This window comes from Podarcis vaucheri, assembly GCF_965113315.1.
Source record: "Podarcis vaucheri genome assembly, chromosome: 4".
Lineage (NCBI taxonomy): Eukaryota > Metazoa > Chordata > Lepidosauria > Squamata > Lacertidae > Podarcis > Podarcis vaucheri.
The window spans coordinates 5,409,856-5,430,144 of NC_138762.1; the positions used below are offsets into that span (position 1 = coordinate 5,409,856).

At 50.5% G+C, this 20,289-nt stretch overlaps 1 protein-coding gene across 1 annotated transcript in view; it reads right to left on the bottom strand.

Annotated features, from left to right (window-relative positions):
* NUMA1 (nuclear mitotic apparatus protein 1) overlaps positions 1 to 20,289 on the bottom strand; it is a gene marked incomplete at its 5' end in the record, with an annotated part of 77,521 nt that overhangs the window by 12,678 nt on the left and 44,554 nt on the right. The window contains 10 exon segments of the mRNA XM_082218957.1: positions 345 to 392; positions 1,588 to 4,977; positions 7,444 to 7,569; positions 8,799 to 8,939; positions 10,257 to 10,374; positions 12,123 to 12,240; positions 13,731 to 13,888; positions 16,805 to 16,916; positions 18,862 to 18,946; positions 19,339 to 19,419. Of these exon segments, the coding sequence (XP_082075083.1) occupies positions 345 to 392; positions 1,588 to 4,977; positions 7,444 to 7,569; positions 8,799 to 8,939; positions 10,257 to 10,374; positions 12,123 to 12,240; positions 13,731 to 13,888; positions 16,805 to 16,916; positions 18,862 to 18,946; positions 19,339 to 19,419 (4,377 nt within the window).

Genomic DNA, 20,289 nt, shown 5'->3' on the forward strand with positions numbered 1-20,289 from the left:
ATGGGCAGTCTTGCCTTTGGTGCAAAGGACAGGATTTGTGTGCTCTCTGCTCTTGCCAAGTAATTTTTTTTGTCAAAGTAAGAGAACAAAAGTTTTGCTGACCTGTGTGAGGAGGCATCTGGGCATAAGGTGCAGCGTTTTAGGGAGGTATTGTGAAGCCCTGTTTTCCCACACAGCCCCCAACCGAGGGTGGTGGTGGCCTTATTACTTGTCCTCCGTAAGCCCCCATTGCAAACAGTTCACAAGAGGAGATGGCAGCCATGATGGAGGGGAAGCAGCAGCAGCAGCAGCAGCTACGTCATGCACTGTCACCGTTTAAGCAGCTGACACCTGGCATGCATTACCTGGCATGCATTAGCTCGCTCTTTCTGATATACCTCTAGCTGCTCCACCTGTAGGATTGGGGGGTGGGTGGGAGGGGGAAGCAATGAAGGCAGACGTGAAAACACCACAAAAAGCAGCTGGGGAAACTTGTGGCAAGGGTGGGAGCTCAACTGCTAACCCAATCCAGACCGAGAGGGTGTTGCTCATCCCTTCCCCAGAGGCTCAGAGCTGAGAGGAGAAGACTTGTGGAACCTGGAGGGGCAATGCTAGAACGCTGCGTACATGCAGGAGCAAAAGGGAGCCCATTCAAGGATAACATATAGCCAGCATCTCAAGCAAACATGGCTCTTAGACAGCAGCACCCCCTTTGTTAACTTGCATGCTTTAACTTTCAGGGAAAGTATCTACTACTGGACCCCAAAGTTCTAGAGCAGGGGTCAGCAAACCTTTTCAGCAGGGGGCCGGTCCACTGTCCCTCAGACCTTGTGGGGGGGGGGTTGGACTATATTTTTTTGGGGGGGGGGATGAACAAATTCCTATGCCCCACAAATAACCCAGAGATGCATTTTAAATAAAAGAACACATTCTACTCATGTAAAAACACACTGATTCCCAGACCGTCCATGGGCCAGATTTAGAAGGCGATTGGGCCGGATCCGGCCCCCGGTCCTTAGTTTGCCTACCCATGTTCTAGAGGACTAGAGATGGAAGGAGGGTCCCCATTGCTCAAGATGCACCCCATGAGCCAAATAAGGTCTGCTGAGCCTTTCAGGCCACATCTTGCTTCTGCACATTCCCTCAATCTGGACTGCACTACACAGAATGCAGCAAGGTGCGCCCCCCCCACCCCCAGGTGTCTTGCAACCTCATCCAATCCTGAGAGAGAGATCCTTCTGTCGCTCAAGGGTGGCCCTGCAGAGCTGTCCCCTTCATTAAGCGAACTGGAACCAGAATTTCTGGTTCTAGCATGGAAAACCATTAAGAGCCACCATCATTTTCTGTCCAGCAGGCAAACCTAGGCCAGATCCCAGACCGTTTACTCCATCTGCCTAATCTCCAGAGGCAGGGCTGCCCCCAGGTGAAGCAAGGGAGTAGGGACGAAGTGGGGGGTCGCAAAGAGGATGAGCTTTGCCCCCAACCCCTCCACCCGGTTTCAAGAAGGCAAAGAAACCACAGGGTGGGCTGGGGAGATGCAGCTGCCTAGGGCTATCCCCGGGGCAACCCCCACCCCCCAAAGCAACCAAGTCCCGTGTGGGGCCTTACCTGCACCAGCTGCCTCTGCTTGCTCTCCTCATACTTCTTCTGGGTGTCCTCCAGCACCCGCTTCATGGCGGCCACCCGCTTCTCCGAGTCGAGCCTGGCCAACTCCATCTCCCGCGCATGCTGCTTCTTGGTCTGGGCCAGCTCAGCCGGCAGGTGCTGCAGCCCCCGGTTCTCCTCAGCCAGCTGTGCCTGGCCCTGCTGGAGGGCGGCCAGCTGCCCTGCGTAGCTGGCCTTCTCCGCCTGCAGCTGCTGGATGGCCCGCTCCCGCTCCAGGAGCCTCTCCTTCACCGCCTGCAGCTCTGCCTGCTCCAGCTTGGCCCTGGCCAGCTCCGCCTGCAGGAGGCCGGCGGCGCTCTGCATCTGCTCCAGCTTCTCGCGGTGCTTGCTCTCCTGCGAGGCCTGCTCCGCCTGCAGCTGCTGGTAGAGGCACTTGATGGGCATCAGCTCTGCGATCAGGGCCTGGGCCCCTGCAAACTCCTGCTGCTGGGCGGAGAGCTGCTGCTCCTTCTGGAAGGCCTTCTCCTGCCAGGACTTCAGCTCCTTGCAGAGGTCCTCCTGCCGCTTGGAGGCAGCGCTCTGCTCCTTCTTCAGGGCCTCCACCGACACCCGAAGCTTCTCGGCCTGCTCCTGGGAGCTCTGCGCTTCGGCTTTCATGGTTGAGCACCTCTCAGCTGCCCGGGAAGCGGCGGTGGCCATTTCCGACTGCAGGATCCGCAGCCTCTCCTCCAGCTTCTTGCTCTTCTCGGACTCAGCCAGGGCCAGCCGCCTCAGGTCCTTGATCTCCCCCTCCTTCTCCAGCTGCTGCCTTTGCATGATGGAGGTCTCCTTCTCCATGCTGCTGATGATGCTGGCCTGGCGCTCCGATTCCTGGGCACAGCGCGACAGCTGCTCCTTCCAGCTCTCCTCAGACTTGCTCTTCTCCTGGGCTGCGGCACGTAGGGCAACTAGCTCCTTCTCGGCTCGGGATGCTGCCTCTCTGCTCTGGGCCAGCTCCTTTCCTTTGTCGTGGAGCTCCCTCTTCAGCTTCTCTAGACTGGACTTGGATGCCTCCAGGAGCTGCTCCTGCTCCGCGGCCCTCTCCTTGCGCTGCGCCACCTCCCGCTTCAAAGCCTCCGCCTCCACCTGCTGCTCTCGCTCAGAGGCGGCTGCCACCTTCTCCAGCCGGGCAACGGTGATCTGCTGCTCCTTGCACTGCTTCTCCAGCCTCTCCACCTGCGCGCGGAGAGCCTCGCACTCCTTCAGCTGCCCCTGGTAGAGCTCTCGGCTGGAGGTGGACTCCTGCTCCTGCTGCCGCTTCTGCTCCTCCAGGCTCTTGAGGGAAGCGTCCTTGGAGTGCATCATCGACCTGATGCTGTCCATCTCGGCCTTTTGGGTCCGGGCTGCCTCCAGGAACCCTTGCAGCTCGCTCTCCATCTTGGCAGCCCTCTCCTTCAGGGCCTCGGCGGAGGCCAGTTCCCCCTTCAGCTTGCTGACCGTCTTCTGCAGGTCCCTTAGCTCCTCGCTGCGGGAGATGTTCTTCAGCCGCAACTCCTCCAGCTCCCGCTCTTTCTCCCCAACCAGCTCCTGGGCCCTGGCTACCTCCTCCTGGAGCCCAGAGACTTCCACTCGGTGCTCGTTGGTGACATTCTGCAGCTGCACCTCCAGGGCTGCCTTGCTGACTTTCTCAGCGGCCAGTTCCGCCCTGGCCCGTTCCTCCTGGCCCGCCAGCCGCTTGGTTTCCTCCTTGTGCTGGGCCAGCTCCTGCTTCTGCTGCTGGGAGGCCTCTTCCAGCTTGGCCTTCAGGGACTTCAGCTGGCCAGACAGCTTCTCTGTCTCGCGCTCCTTCTCCTTCAGGGCTGCCCTGGTGCTGGAGAGGCTGGACTCAGCTGCACTCAGGTCTTTCTGGCTCTGATCCCCTGCCAGCCTCACTTGAGCCTCCAGCTCGGCTACCTTGCGCTTCTCCTCAGCCAGCTCCCTGGTGACAACTTCCAGTGCCTGGGCTGCTTCGTGCCCCTCCTTCTTCCCTTTGGCCAGGCTCTGGGCAGCCTCCTTCTGAGCCACAGCCACCTTCTCCTGCAGAGAGGCAATCTCTGCCCGGAGCTGGTCCTCTGTGCCCTCCTTCTCCTTGACCTGCGACGTGGCACGAGCCAAGTCCGCCTGGAGCTCAGCCAGTGCTCCTTGGTGCTTGCTGTTCAGGTGCTTCACCTGAGCCTCCAGTTCTGCCACCTTCTGCTGCTCGGCCTGCAGCCTCAGGTGGCCCTGCTCCTTCTCCCCACTCAGCGCTCGGACCTTCTCCTTAAGCCTCCCCAGCTCCCCTGGGTCTCCTTTGGCAGCCACAGAGGAGAGCTCTGCCATCTGGTGCTGCAGCTCCTCCACCTTGGTCCTGGAGGCTTCCCCCAGCTGCTGCACTTGTCGCTCCAGGGCTTGCCTCTGGGCCTTCTCCTCACCCATCTCCCGCAGGACCTGGTCCCGGTGCTTGCTCAGTTCCTGAATCTGCTCCTCCAGCTCTGCGATCCGCCGGAGGTTGCCCTCCAGGGACTCGGCCGCCCGCCTCTTCTCATCCTCCAAGATGCCTTCTGTGTTGCAGACGGACTCCTCCAGGACCAGGAGCCGCTCCTGGAGACGGGTGTTCTCCTTGGCCAGCTTCTCCTTGTCAGCCAGCTTCTGCTGTGCCTCACGAAGCTGGCCTTTCAGCACCGACACGGCTCCAGCTTGGGCCTCGCTCTGCTGGCACTGGGCGGTGAGGGCCAAGATCCTGGCCTCCAGCTCCTGGACCTTGTGGCTCAGGTCGGCCTTCTCCCTCTGGGCTTCCGTGAAAGTGGCACTCTGAGCACGCAGCCGCTCGGTCAGGGTAGACAGCTCTGCCTCCTTCTCCTGGAGTTGCCTCAGGGCCAGCTCTTTCTCCTGGGCAGCCTTGTTGTATGCTTCCTGGCCTGCAGCCTCCACCTGCGTCAGCTTCTGGCTGCTCTGCTGCACCGTGCTGGTCAGCTGGTCCACCTGGAGGCTCAGCTCCTGAAGGGCTGCCCGGGAGGCCTGCTCGCTCTTCTGCAAGTCCTCGGCCAGCTGGCCCTTCTGCTGCTGCAAAACCAGCAGGTCCTGGTCCTTCTGGTGGAGGAAGCCCATCAGCTTGGCGATCTCAGCCGTCAGGGCGTTGACCTGAGCGACCAGGCTCTCCTCCTGGGCACGCAAATCCTGCTCCAGCTTCTCCTTGCCTCTCGAGCTCTCAGAGAGGGAGTTCTGCAGCTCCGTCAGCAGGCCGGTGAGCTGGCGCTTCTCTGCTTCAAAGCTGCTCCTCTCGGACTGGAGGCTGGCCTCAAGCAGGTGCTTCTCCTCTTCGAGGCGGAGGACCGTTGCCTGCAGCTCGGTCTGCTGGCCACTCAGGTGGGCCACCTGCTGGTTCAGTTCTTCAAGCTGGTGGGACAAGGAACAGCGAACAAAGTTATGCACCCAGAGAACACACAGAACGAGCCTTGCTCCTTCCCCTCCAATACTGCCCAAATACAGACTCACAGCTTATGCACGTAACTTACACAATCTCAGTTTTACATGCTTGACCAATTATTTTTTTTTAAAGGAGCGTGTGTGGTGTTGGGAGACATTCTGCACAGAAACATGTTTGTACCTTTAAGAACAGTTTTTGTGAGCTCTGGGCTAATTGGGTGCAGCTGGCCATGGCTACAAAAGGAGAAAAGCTGCAGTTTGTACTCTGCCTGCAGGAAAAACACCCACTAGCTTTGCTGTTTGTTGTTTTGAAATAAAGTCTTTATTTAGTTTGGTTTTACACCGGTCTCAGTGTGTCACAGTCTCTGTCATCTGCCACCAGTGGAAAATCCCCCTCTAACATGTGGAAGAGGTGGGGGAGTCAAAAGGGGGGAAGACTGCCAGCAATCCTACCTGCCATTGAACTCACCCTGGGAGAGCATTCAGATGTGCAGGGCGACCTTGGGAGTGTGCAGTAAGTGTAGCCCTGTGCTTTTTATGGCTTTTAAAGGGTTGTTTTGACTGTTTGCGATGTTGGGTTTGCATGCTATCCCCGGAACGTAACCTCCGCATCAAGTTGAGTTGACCATACCACTCCTCAGTGGGAATGAGGCTGTGCCTAGACAGAAGGCCATGATTTGTACTCATCAGCATATTCAGCACCACACTCAAGAGACGTCAGCTCTGCCTGTCTGAAGCAGAAACCAGCCAAGGCAGAGATCCAAACTGCCCAACTGTGTATGACACAGGTCACTTCCCCCACTTCGTACCTTTAATGAATGTGGAGGCTGTTTTAAATTTGTTTGCTTGGCTTTTGTTTTGCTGCTGTTATTTGTTTTTAAAGACAACAGAGCCTGACTAAAGCATCGGAAGGGCCAGGGGCAGACTTACTTTATTTTATATACTGCCCTTCATCCAAAGATCTCAGGGTGGGCTACAAGATACATGTACTGGCCAGTAAGGCAGGCGGAAGCTGCAGGGAGTGGAAAGAGTAGGCAAGTCCAGAGCTAAGGCAGGCCCTGCAATACAGTGGACCAGGCTAACAATCAGTGGACCAAAACACCACCTAACAATATCTGGGAATACACAGAGATACACAACTCCTACAACTGAAGGGACTTTTCAGGTTAGTTATAGTCCATTAACAACAGAAACGGAATCAAATATTTTTACAATGGTCCAAGTTAACAGTGTTGTGGTTAGTTAGGACTGCTAGCAATAACAAAGGCAGACATTCCCTCAAGTCACACTCTTTTTTAAGGAAGTGTCTCTATAAATATACCCAATGTTAACACGTAAAGAGTCAAAAAAGCTATTAATGTTTTTTTGAATTAACAATAAAAAGCCACAAGTGCCTGCATTAACTCTGCAAAGAGTGGCTGAACTGCCCAGATGTGGTTTTCCGTTACGCAGTTTCATGACTAAAACCACGAGCCTAACATAGATGAGTCACTGGCCTGTGCCTCCGAGCAGAGTTGATGCAGAATCCCTTGGCAAATAGTTCCCGTGCGCACACTTATCGTAAGAAACTAGCTCTAAAGTCTAATTAAGAGGTGGGAAATCCCTAGTCCGTGAGGTCCTTTCCAGCCAGCCACACCCCTTTGCCACTCACTCAATGCCATCTGCCACCAGGCCTGGGACAGGTAAAGCCGCAGCTGGCAAGGAACCATGGGAAGCCAGGCACTCAAAGTGCCACCCCAAGTGTCCTGTACAGCTGGCATCTGGCAGTTTGAATTTGGCACCAAATGCCCGTCAGCTGAGTTTGGTCACCTTTTCATCCAGTCCATTGGGCAACATTAGTTACCCCACCTGTTATTCAACAAAAATATCTGTTCTGCAGACATGGGACGAGAATGAATGTCTATTTTAATCAAGAACATCCCTTTTTATAATTTCATAAAATTTATACACTGCTTGACTGTGGAAAAACACACACCCTCGGAGTGGCTTACAAAAAAACAAAAAACAAAATTATCACCAAGAAAAATTAGCAACAATGATTTGGGAACATTCGGAAAGTTAAAAGAACAATAGACTAAAAACAGATTAACATTTGCTTCAACTTTCTAAACATCCGGGTAGGTTTGTCTAAACAAAACTGTTTTTAGCAGGCACTGAAAAGGGTACAGTAAAGGTGCCTGCCTGACGTCAACAGGCAGGGAGACCAAAGTGCAGGTGCTGCCACTCAAAAAGGTAAGAGAGTTCTAACAAATGTGGGAGGGGTGTTATGTGGCACTTGAAATATACACTCCTTTTTATATAACAATGCAGTTCAACTGGTTGGCGACACAGTGTTACCAAGGGTTTCACGGAGCGAGCCACCTGACTGCCCCGGCCCCCCGTGTGACAAGTGACATTTCTCTACTGGGACCCGTCTCACCAGGGCCCTGATCCTACCTTCAGAATGTCACCCATGACCTCTCCTTTCTCTGGCAAGGAAGTGGTCTCCCTCAGCTTCGCCATCTGGTCCTCCAGCAAGGAGTACTTTCCCTGCAGAATCTCCAGCTTCTCTTCCAAGCACCTCTGGAGAACAAGACACAGGTGGGGAATGGAATTGTGGAACCCGAGCTGAAAAGAACCATCAACCCAGTTGGGTCCAACCCCCACCCCCACCCAGCAACAGCCACCGCCACAGAGGACTGCATCACCTCTGACTGCTGGAGGCAGATGCACCCGCTCACACCTCTTCTGGTCCAGGGAGGCAAAGGAACATGGGCAATGAGCACACAGTGCCTCCTCCTTTCCATCTAGTGAACTTTTCCAGGGATCTACCCATGTGGCTGTGTGGTGTCCAACAAGGAAAAAGCCACATTACTTATCTGCAACTCACTGCCCCCACCCTACACAAACCCCTGTTGCCCAAGACTGAGCCCAGGGATGGCCTCCTCTCCGTTAAGGGGGAGGGCTCCCTGCTTGTTAGAACTCCTGGCCAGGCTTTCATGAGTGAAATGTGTGAAGAGTAACAACTGAACAGCCACCACCATTACGGCACATACCCACAACCTCCTTAAATAGCTCTTCTCGGGGGAGAGCACAATGGAAGTGGCAGCCACAAGCAGCAACTATCTTTTGAGCATACTCAGAGCCCAGGAAGCATGACAGAAGCATCTGTTGAAAGGGAAATATCCCTGACCAGAAGCAGAGGCCCTGAGAACTCAATCCGTGTTGTTACAAATCCCTTTTCGACACACTGTAGGATGTACAAATGGCACACCTACTTCTTCATGCCATTCCTATTATGGACTATAAAAGCTACTGAAGAAGGTACCAGAGCCAATCTAACCTGCTCCTTACTTTGCTGGCCTATTTCCACTCTGCCTGGGAAAGCCAAGACTGATCCCAACTACAAAAGCTGCTGCTGAAGTTGCCAGAGGCCACCTTACCTGCCAGTCCAGAGAAACACTCTGCTCAGGATGTCTAGAGGCAATCAGGGCAGGGGGCTGTTTAGGGGCTTTAATTTTGGTGGTACATTGTTTTTGCTGTTTAATTTTTTTTTTTGTCATTTTGTCGTTCAGCCTTCTTATGAATTAAGAGGGGGGTTGTTTAATCTGATTATTTGTTAATGAGACATTTTCATTAACTTATTAAAAAAATCCTGTACTTTGTAGTTTAGTGAAATTATGCATTTGTTAGCAGGCTGAAGCATCATTTACTGCAGAAAATCAATGACGGTGATGACCATATGGATGAGGAGAACAGACCTCCTGGCCTTACCCCCTGGGGGTGGGGGGTGTCTCTTCCTGCCCACTGACCTTCTCACTGAGGGCACTGCTCAGTTCCCTCTCCAGGCGGCTCCTCTGCTCCTCCCATTCCCTTAGAGCTGTGTTGTGCTCTTCCGAGAGCTCATTCATGGCTTCCTGAAGCTCCGTGTGAACGTGAGTAAATTCCCGCAGCTGTGTTGCAAAAACAGGGAAAGGATTTATTTGCCACTTGCTGCCTTTGTCTTTAGCATTGGTACAAACTCCCCTGCCCTGAAATTGTGACAGACTGTGCAGAACAAACCCTCTACTGCAAGTGTGTAATGAAACATGAAGAAGGCAGCAGCAAAACTTGGCTGGCATTTGTTGGAGACAAGCAAATAACATTGCCTTCTCAATGAACTTCTAAGACAATTCATGTGTTACTTTAAACCACAGGAGGACACTGTCTAGCAACCTAGCCTGCACTTGCTTGTAAGTCTCTATAGGCGAACTCCACCCCTTAAAAGCTGAGCAATTTAGTTGCTGTTTTCTCCCAGCTTGTTGAGACAGGATGCAAAATTTCATCTCTCGCAGCTCCACTAATCCTATTAATAGTTCCTGCATCAATAAAGCCTCTGAACTCCAGAAACTAAGTTATTATTCCAATCTAATTTACCCAAGCTGTGAGGTCTGCTAACAGTATTAACGCTACTGGTGGAATACAGGTGCTTATAGCTCAGTCGGCCTTGTTGGGATTCCTCTGAGGTCCCTGTGTTCAATTCAAAGACAAGCATAAGCATTGCTAAGGGGCACTGAATTGGGGGACCGAGGTTTTACGATTTGGACCTCATAGCTCAGGGTGGAGTCCATGCTTTACATCCAGCATGTTGCAGGTCTAATCCCTGGCTATAGTTAAGAGGGTCTCAGGTAATGGGGAAGAGACCTCTCTGTCTGCCTGAGGGTCCCAGGGAACCACGGCCAATCAGAGCAGACAAGATGGACCAGTGGCCTGACTCTGTGTAAGGGAACCACAAGTTCCTCTAAGGCCTTCACATGGGGACTTGTGTAACCCGCTCTGCTGCTGTAGTTTTTACTTGCCTCTCTTTATTCTGATGCTGTGTTTTGTAATTATTATATGGTTTGTTTTATGTACTGTTTCTTGCTATTTGTATAGATGAAGGGCAGGATAGAAATATTTTTAATAAATAAATGAAATAACCACTTGAGTTCAAGATTCCCTGTGCTCTTACGACACATGAACTGAGAACGGGGCACATTTCTCCAGGGTGCCACCTCAATGCCTTTCTGCTCCAAGACCAAAACTCAATGAACCCTATCCAGGATCTCAAGGTGCAGAAAAGGAATCAAGGGTCACCCAAGTTTCAGGCAGAGGCAATACCTCAACCTCGCTTAGTTCCTTTCCAAAACGGAAGCCTGCAGGTCCAGTATAAGTGTGCTTCTCCCCACCCCCAACCCCACATTTGGAGACTACAAGGCTGCTGCAGCAACAGAAAACAGGTGCTCACGTACCCTGAAAGCAAGATCCCCATTCTCTTCCGAGAGCTGGTTGATTTTCCGGTCCATCTGGCCCTTTTCAGTTTTCAGGTCCTGGCACTGCTTCAGTGTCTCATGTAGGCGCATGAGGAGACTGAGGGAGAAAGAGAGAGAGGCAGGCATGACAAGAAGCAAGAGCGCTACTTGAGGGCAAGAGTGGCTCCCTCCCTTGGCCTGGGCTCTGGAGCCAAGAGCAGGGCAGCAGCTCAGGGAACCTCTCCCAACACATGGTGCAGATCACCTCCTTCCTTGGAGGTTTTTAAGCAGAGGCTGGATGGTTATCTGTCATGGATGCTTCAGCTGAGATTCCTGCAATGCAGATTCTATGATCGTAGGAAGCAGGCAACACACAGGCGGGGCTTGAGACTCCACTACAAGGCCGGGAGCTCTTTGGGTTGAAAGAAAGCCTGGTTGCCTGCTTTGCTCCACAGCTTTTAAGGGTTGCTTCTGCTATGACTTCTTGAGGGAGCTCCATGCTTAGAACAGCTCAGCTCCCTTTAAGTACTATGAAATCCAAAGTCCAATACAGTAGACTTTGAAAGATGCCACGCGCAAGGCTCTTTGGGGCTGACAAACCAGAATCCCTCAGTCAGGGCCCAAGTCAACTTCTGAAAAGGGGGTTTAGTTAAAGCAACAGCAGAGGGCCAACAAATCCTAGTCCGGGGTTTCCCAAACTTGGGTCTCCAGCTTTTGTTGGACTACAACTCCCATCAACCCTAGCTAACAGAACCAGTGGTCAGGGATGATGAGGATTGTAGTCCAAAAACAGCCAGAGACCCAAGTTTGGGAAAGCCTGCCCTAGACTGAGCACATCAGCTCCTGCTTACCATGGATTCCTAGGATATAACAGGGACCAAGATTCCACATCTTCCCCTTTCCAAGTGAATGATCAGGAGCTTGAGAGGGGAGAGTAAATGAGGGGAAAGAAGACATGCCTTCCTCCTCTCTCCCCACTGAATGTCAGCTACAAACAAGTCTGAAGGAGGAAGAGAATAATTCTCAGCTGTTTTAAAGAAGAATCAACTCCAAGCAGCTGAAGGCAATCATAAGCCAGGTGTGCCTAGGGAACAGATTTGCAAATGACTCTCAGCTGTTTCTTAAATGGCACCCATGTGCCAGATACTATAACACCACAGCAGTGGCACAGTCCCTAGAGCACTGACAGCATTTCCTCCCTCTCCTTTCTTTCAAGGAGCTGGGCTAGAGCAAAGGCACATGGATCCTTTGCATTTTCTTGACAATGATGCTAGGAAGCAGGTTAAGTCAGAGACAGCGACTAGCCCTGGGTCAGTGGGTGAGCTTCATAGCTGACATTAAGGACAAGGCGGAGGGTAGACAAGATAAGCAAAGATGCTAGGAGGGTGGAAAGCAAATTGGTTGGAGCCTTTTAAGGCAAAGGCACCAGTCATGGCAAGGAAGGCACTAAAGGCCGAAACAGCACACAAAAAATAGTGAAGGGCAGTAAAAACAAGTAAGATAATAAGACAAATAAGGATAATGAAAAGGGCAGGAGCTAAGGAGAGACCCTGGCTGCTTCGATTAAAGGTAGGAACAACTGAGGTGCACGGTGGGAACTGCCTAGTTCCCAAGGTGTCCTCACCACCTTTGACCAGCAGGTGAAGCCAGAGGCCAACACTATTTTCTTACCCGGCAAAGTCTTCTTCAAAACAACCCAGCACCCCAAATCTGAGCCAGGAAAGTCCAACAGAGCAAATCAGTATTATTCAGTAGGTTTCTATCCCACTTTTTGACTCAAGTCTTCAAAGCAGTGAGCTAGACACAAAATGAAGAGAACCAGAGGGGCTGCCCTAGTGGGACATTCCAGCCCGAGGGAGGAAGTACCTCTCGTTTTTTTCTCTGAGTTCCTCCATTTCCTTGGATTCCAGCTGATCCGCTGCTTGCTTCTCATGTAGGAGGGTCAGGCGGTCAATCCGCTGCTTCATCATCAGGATCCGTGTTTCTGAAGCAGGAGGGGAGAAGAGAGGGCACTGATTATTCAGAAACTAAAAGGCACATGGTGGCTTCCCCCTGTACAGCAACTAGGCTCCTCTCCATCCAGACAAAGCGACTCTGGACGGGCTGTGTGTTGTTCTGCCTCCCAGCAGAGGTTGCACAATAGACAGAGCAGCACAGGGAACAAAGACAAATAACAATGGCATCTGAACGCAGGATTAGGCAACTTGCTCACTTTGCAGAAATTTACCCTGACTGCAGAATTTGGAGGGAGGAGAGTGAGGGTGTTTGCGTCTGGCATGTGCCCTCTTTAACAGAAAGGAGAGCTGGTGGGGCCAGTAAAGTGGTTTGCCAGATGGATCTACGGCTGACCACAATTAGGAGCAGGATTTTAAGTTCTAGTCCATGGAAAGTTCCATTTGGATCCTAACACATCATCTAGTTCTTATCTAGATCATATTCCTTCTAGTTAGATTATTATGTTATGCACTTGTGGGTACCAGACTCCCCTAAAACTCCTGGGTTCAGTAGGGGTTGGGATTTAATCAAGGCAAATGTTAAAACAGAAGCCAGGCCAGTTTCCTGATGAGGTAGGGCAGGCATAGGTAAACTCCAGCCCTCCAGATGTTTGGGGCTACAATTCCCATCATCCCTGACCACTGGTCCTGTTAGCTAGGGATGAGGGGAATTGTAGTCCCAAACATCTGGAGGGCCAGAGTTTGCCTATGCCTGAGGTAAGCGCTTGGGAGATGAGCCATTTAGAGAACACTGGGAAAGTAATGAGCCATTAGGAAAACCAAAGAAGGAGGGGGCTCTGGGCCAATGGCAAATGAGAGAGCTGGTTAGAAGACAGAGGGAGGGTTTAAAGTGGAGTCTTTAGGGTTGGCTGCAATGTGACCTAGTGATGAAAAATGGTTGCAGGCTGGCAAAGGCAGCAAGCTGGAGAGAGGGTCAGTGCACAGTGGTGAATTTGTTTGAATTCAAGGCTGCAGCTATGCAAACAAGGCCCTCTGTGGTGCTAATGCTTTGAGTCCCTCCATCGCAGGTTCAGGTTGTATATATGCGTAAACAAACCATATATCCTAAAGACACCACAGTCTGAGCCATGTCTCATTTCCAAAAGGAAACACGAACCCTGGGTAAGCTGACCTGGAACCACTGGAATCTTGCCCGCTGAGCTTGGGGTGGCGTGCAACAATTATTAATAGTGTTTTTTTTGTCCCAAGCTCCCTCTAGGAGCCCAGGGCAGCAGTCATACAACATCAGTTAAAACAGCAGGAAAAAACCCACACCTACAGACTCCAAGGAACCGCTAGAATTGCTTTTGCCGTCACACCCATTCCCTGATGGTTCACTGCTACCACCCTCTTTTCCTGCAACTGAGAGGTTCAGGAGCACTTTCATTGCTTCTTCCCACAAAAAGTGCTTGAGAAAAGGGCTCTGCTTGTCTCAGCACCCTGGCAGCAACCACTCCACTCCAGTGGCTGACCCCCTCACCTTTCTCATCAACGAGCTTTCGGCTCTCTGCCAGCTCGTGTTCCAGCTCATCTCGATTTTCTCTCTCGTCTTCCAGCAGCTTCTTCAGCTTCCTTATCTGAAACTGGGGTGAATGCATGATGTCACCCATAGGAGAGGCAGAGGAGCCGGGGAGCAACCTGCAAAGAAGTACCAGCCATCTGCATTTGAATTTTTATTTTTTACATGTGAAAGACGCTTGCCCAAAACTCTTGCTGAGCAAAATGTGGTTCATGTTATGACATCCAAAAGGAAACAAGTATAGACGGTTAACCATTCAGATTCTACAAGCGCTATTAAAAATTCCACATTGTGCCAAGAAACATGGCCCAGCCATCCTATTTATCTAGCTGACACACAAAGAGATGTGTTTTGCAATGTCCCCAAACATGCTGTGCTAACCTCACTCAGGCTACAGGGCAAGTGATATGGTCTTAGAAAGCCATCCCGGAACTGTAACAGGGAAGGGGGTCTAGAGCTAGACAACGCAGGCATCTGTTCCTAGCTCCTCTGCTCACGTTTAGCAAATACTAGCAATGGAGAGCCAGGGATACCACCATGCAAGCTGCAAAGAGGTTGAAGCAGAGTTCAAATCCAGCTTATCCCATGCCACTCAGCCAACGAGAGCACGGCCAACGTCAGCAACACCCGCAGTTGTGTCACTGCAGACAGCAATGAGAGCCCAGCTGAACAAGCCCCTCTGTGAGATCACAAAGAGACTGCCAAGGACACGGTTCAAGCTCTGCGACATGCACCACCTTCCATTACGGCTGATGGCAGCACTCGCTCCCAATCAGGCTTCCAGAATTCTTCTGGCCCCACTTGGCAGAAAGTGTGAGGCAACTTCCTGTGTTCCTGAGTCAAACCCTGGTCCATCCAGCTCAGTACAGCCTACACTGACTGGCAGTGGCTCTCCAGGATTTCAGGCAGGGGTCTCACCTGGAGGTGCCCGTGGGGACTGAACCTGGCGCTTTCTCAATGCAAAGCAGGCTCTCTACCATGGAGCTACGGCCCCTTCCCCTGAAGCAGGCATTCTAAGAAGTTAAATCCTTCGAAGACAGAGGTCCTCTGGCTGGGACGGAGTGATATGGGATCGAGGGGGCAACTCCCATCTCTTGCGGGGGTGCAATTAGTGCCAGCATCGTCCATTAAGAGTTTGGGTGTAATCTTCGATACCTCACTCTCTATGGAAGCGCAGATTACAGCTATAACAAAGGCGGCATTTTTCCATCTCCGCCAAGCTAAGCAGATGGCTCCTTATCTCTCTCGCCCTGACCTAGCCACTGTGATCCACGCGACGGTCACCTCCAGACTGGATTATTGTAACTCGCTCTACGTGGGGCTGCCCTTGAGACTGACCCAGAAACTCCAGCGGGTGCAGAATGCCGCGGCGAGACTCCTTATGGGGTCTTCGCTGCGAGAGCACATTCATCCGGTGCTATACCAGCTGCACTGGCTCCCGGTGGAGTACAGGATCAGGTTTAAGGTGCTGGTTTTAACTTTTAAAGCCCTATACGGCCTAGGACCCTCGTACCTACGGGACCGCCTCTCCTGGTATGTCCCACAGAGAAATTTACGGTCTGCAAATAAAAACATCCTAAAGATCCCAGGCCACAGAGAGGTTAGGTTGGCCTCAACTAGAGCCAGGGCTTTCTCGGCCGTGGCTCCAATCTGGTGGAACACTCTGTCACAAGAGACTAGGGCCCTGCAGGACCTGACATCCTTCCGCAGGGCCTGCAAGACAGAGCTGTTCCACCAGGCCTTTTGTCAGGGCGCAGCCTGACCCCCTCCTCTGGCAATCTGCACAAAATTTTGCTTGATGGTTGCCATTAATTTGATTTTAATTTGATTTAATTAATCTTATAATGAATGTTTTAGAATGTTGGACTATTTTGATTGTTGTTAGCCGCCCTGAGCCCAGCTTGGGCTGGGGAGGGCGGGATATAAATAAAATTTATTATTATTATTATTATTATTATTATTATTATTATTATTATTATTCGAGCAGAACCTAACAACATTGCTTTTAAAAAACTTTACTTAGAACTATTTAAAGGACTGGAGTGAGAGCTGCTTAAAAGAGAACTGTCTCAGGGGAATGCACTTTATTTTCCTGAATTTCCCTTCAAACTGTTCACCAGAAAAACACTCTGTGGGAGTGGGGGAACCTAGACCTAATGAAAATGTTATTAAGTGATCTAAGGAACCTTGGAGACCCAAGGTCTTGTGAAGTCTTACAGCTACTCAGCTGACTCTATAATCTAGATGATATTTGATATATTGTCATTCACATACATTTTTATGTGATTATCTTCTATTTTTAGAAGTTTCCATAAAGTTGGCTTAAATGTAACCTCCTTCCTTGGGCATATCACTAGAAACATGAATTGAGCAGGCACACATACGCTTTCCAAACTGACATTTAAGGTCTCTTAGCCCACCTGCACCCACAATGGGATTCACCAATTCTGTTTTGAGCAGACACACAGTTTGGCCACATGGGGGTGCTGTGGTGGAGGAAGAACTCTGTTCCCAGGCCTCACCCCAGGAAGTCTCTTTACTCCAGCTTTTGACACCAGAGGTACAACATGTTTTCACAACCCGGCCTATTCCTGCAACTGAATTTCCTTCAGCTGTTTTCAGTTCTGTGTCTTATTTTGTTATAACCCACCTAGAATCTGCTGGTGAAGGGCATTATGGTAATTATGGTATGGGGCTTCACTGCCTATACAACTCCCTATCATCTCTTCACCACCTCTTTATTCTCTCCCTGCCAGTTTCTGTGCAAACCACAAATTCCACGCTTCCAAAGGCAACTCAGAATTCTACAAAAAATCAGATTCCACCTTCACAAGCTGAGGGAAAAGCCTCAAGTAACTTAGTTAGATCAAAAGCAGAGATCTGGTGTCTCCTTGGAACAGAATTTGGTTTCCCCAGGCAGGGGCCATATCAAATCCTGCAAGTGCCCTGAAAGGAGGGTTTTCATCTGCCTGTGTGGCATCAGACTGCTGGAATTACAACCACGAATCCTGGGAAACAACTCATCAATAACTTACTTATTCAAGCCGGATGAAGAGGCGACCTTCTGCAGCTTCAAGAAGTGTACCTCTCGCCTTGGTGGGGTGGTCTCCTCCGAGCTGGTGCTGGAGATACTGGATGATTGTGGCACTAGAGGAAGAGGGAAGGTGTGCAGGATGTCAGAGCCAGCTTGGCAGCAGCCAAGAAAGAAGCAAAAGCAGCAAAACCTGAAGCTCAGGGTCCATTCACCCCCCACCCACCCCGTTTGGGTCAGCTGAAGAAGTTCAAGGGACGAAGAATTCGGTTTCAACCAGCTTATGAAGAAAATGTTTCAGGGGTTTTTTTTAAGCGGAGGAAGAAAAAAGCAAGGAAGAGGGGCTATGAGTGGCTTATAGAATCAGGAATACCAAAACGACCTTGACAGATTAGAGAACTGGGCAAAAACAAACAAGATGAATTTTAACAGGGAGAAATGTAAAGTATTGCACTTGGGCAAAAAAAATGAGAGGCACAAATACAAGATGGGTGACACCTGGCTTGAGAGCAGTACATGTGAAAAGGATCTAGGAGTCTTGGTTGACCACAAACTTGACATGAGCCAACAGTGTGACGCGGCAGCTAAAAAAGCCAATGCAATTCTGGGCTGCATCAATAGGAGTATAGCATCTAGATCAAGGGAAGTAATAGTGCCACTGTATTCTGCTCTGGTCAGACCACACCTGGAGTACTGTGTCCAGTTCTGGGCACCACAATTCAAGAAGGACACTGACAAACTGGAACGTGTCCAGAAGAGGGCAACCAAAATGGTCAAAGGCCTGGAAACGATGCCTTATGAGGAACGGCTAAGGGAGCTGGGCATGTTTAGCCTGGAGAAGAGGAGGTTAAGGGGTGATATGATAGCCATGTTCAAATATATAAAAGGATGTCACATAGAGGAGGGAGAAAGGTTGTTTTCTACTGCTCCAGAGAAGCGGACACGGAGCAATGGATCCAAACTACAAGAAAGAAGATTCCACCTAAACATTAGGAAGAACTTCCTGACAGTAAGAGCTGTTCGACAGTGGAATTTGCTGCCAAGGAGTGTGGTGGAGTCTCCTACTTTGGAGGTCTTTAAGCAGAGGCTTGACAACCATATGTCAGGAGTGCTCTGATGGTGTTTCCTGCTTGGCAGGGGGTTGGACTCGATGGCCCTTGTGGTCTCTTCCAACTCTATGATTCTATGATTCTATGATTCTATGAAATGGGAGATAGTATGTTCCCAAAGCATAAAGGGCCTTTCACTGACAGTAACAGGCAGACAATCTAAAGGCAAACACAACACACAATCAAAGTGTCTTGTGAGGACAAGGAGAAATCCACTTTCCAGGATTCTCTGCAGTTTAGGGCCCCCATACAGAGGCTGCATAATGATGTTTACTCTGTATCCAACATGGGAAGTTTACAAGGCATAAAATCTTATTCTGACTCATTTGCATGCAGATATACAACTTGACTGAGGCTGGAGATGTGCATCACTGGCGTGCAGATGTTGCATGCCAATGGGCCAGAAGCAAGAAGAGGCTTTGTCTGCCAGACAGAATACCTCCACAGGGAAGTGTTTTTCAGAAGCCGCCACATAAGGGGTGCAAGTCTTGAGCCAGCTCTGGACAGCAGTATTCTGCATCAATGCAGTATCTCCGGCCCTTAAAGCTCCTGCTCACTCCGACCAATTTGCAAGAGCTCAGCCAGCATCGTTCCCTTTGACTCTCCCCACCCTCTGTAAATTCTGCCATGCTAATGCCTACACCTGGCTCCTACTTGCTTTGGAAAAGCAAGACAGTAGCTTTTGAACCAATGCCTTAACCTCACCAAGAACACTTGCATCTCAACAGACAAAAAACGCCACCCCCAACTAGTGGCTCAGTCTTTATCCTCTTTAGACTTGCTGTATAGGAACCACTGCCTCCCCCCCCCCCGCTGCTGTTCCAACAAACCTGTGGTGGGGCAGCTATAAGATCAAACTGTGTGGCCCGATCTGGGTTGAGCCACTGAAGTCAGCAGGGCAGCCTCGTGCCCCTGAAGGTATTTCAGTCCCGCATGCTCACCCGGCACTTACTTTTCTTTTGAAGGAAGGTCTCCAGATTCTCACCGAGGCAATCTTCGTTGTACAACATGAAGTTCAGCGACTTAGCCATCTCCGCCTGAGGGAACAGGGAGGAGGAGGAGGAGGAGGAAGAGACAGGGCAGCATGAGCAACTGTGAACCTAAGAGCAGCCTTCATTGCTGGATGAGGCAAATGGCTCCTCTAGTTCAGCACATGGCTCTTCCCACAGTGGCCAACCAGTTGCCCCCCCCCTGGAGGAAATGTGCAGCCCTCCCTACTTGTGGTTCCCAGCCAAAGGAACTTCTGGTCACATGTAAAGCCAGAGGAAGGTATCCTGCCCTTTAAGCAAGCTTTAGCTTGGACTATCCTTTGTGGAATGTGAGCCACCCCAAAACCATCACCACAGACAGTTCTTCCATCCCTAGCAGGCTCCAAAAGGTCACTTAGATGATAAGGCATCTATAACTGGAGGCAGAATGTTTGAGTTACCTGGAGATCATACTCAACCGTGGTCCATTCTCTGGGAATCTTATCACTCATGGAAGCATAGTAAAACAGCAGCATGACCACCTGAAGAACAGCAGAGACAGAGTGATGTAACATCACATGCCACATACAAAGGGAGCGCAAGACTGTGCATTTTGCCCGTCAGAAGATGCAAAGATATGAACTCTGATGTCATGTATAGAGCTTTCTACAGATGTCCTTAGAACCTTTTTAAAATAAGCTGGATGTCGATCCAGGATTGGTTGCTATCTTTCCACCACTGGTGCGTGATTTTCCATAATTTGGAAATAGCTCCTCCCACTTATCAGGCCACCACTGTATGTGTTTAAAACAATGACTTGTGTTAATGAACTTCACTGTGAGGGCACATCTGCATGCATAGTGAAGGTGATCTAGGACAGCTGTGGAGTGGAATAAAACTTTGGTCAAGAGACTAGCTCATGATGGAAATCTAGAGGGCTGGTGGAGTTTGTGGGGGAAGGCAGCATATGACCCACCAATGGTTAACTTTAATCTTGCATATTACATCTAGTGGAGAAATACACCTCAAAGAAAGGAGGCTCTCTCTATGTAGCCTTTATAGATTTCAAATCAGCCTTCGACTCGATACCCCGGCACAGACTTTGGGAAAAACTAAATGTCACAAACATCGATAGACGTCTTTTGCTTCTTATCCGTAGACTACATGAAAATACTCGGATCCGTGTTAGATGCGACCGTTATGGGAACCTATCAAAGGAAATCCAAAGTTCCCATGGTGTCAAGCAAGGCTGTGTTCTTGCCCCTATTCTTTTTAACTTCTATATAAACTCCTTAATCGGGAAGATGGAGGAAGCAAGTACTCATTCCCCAAATCTAAATAATACACCAATCCCAGTCCTTTTGTACGCGGATGATGCGGCACTTATTTCCTTCTCTTGTGTGGGTCTAAGA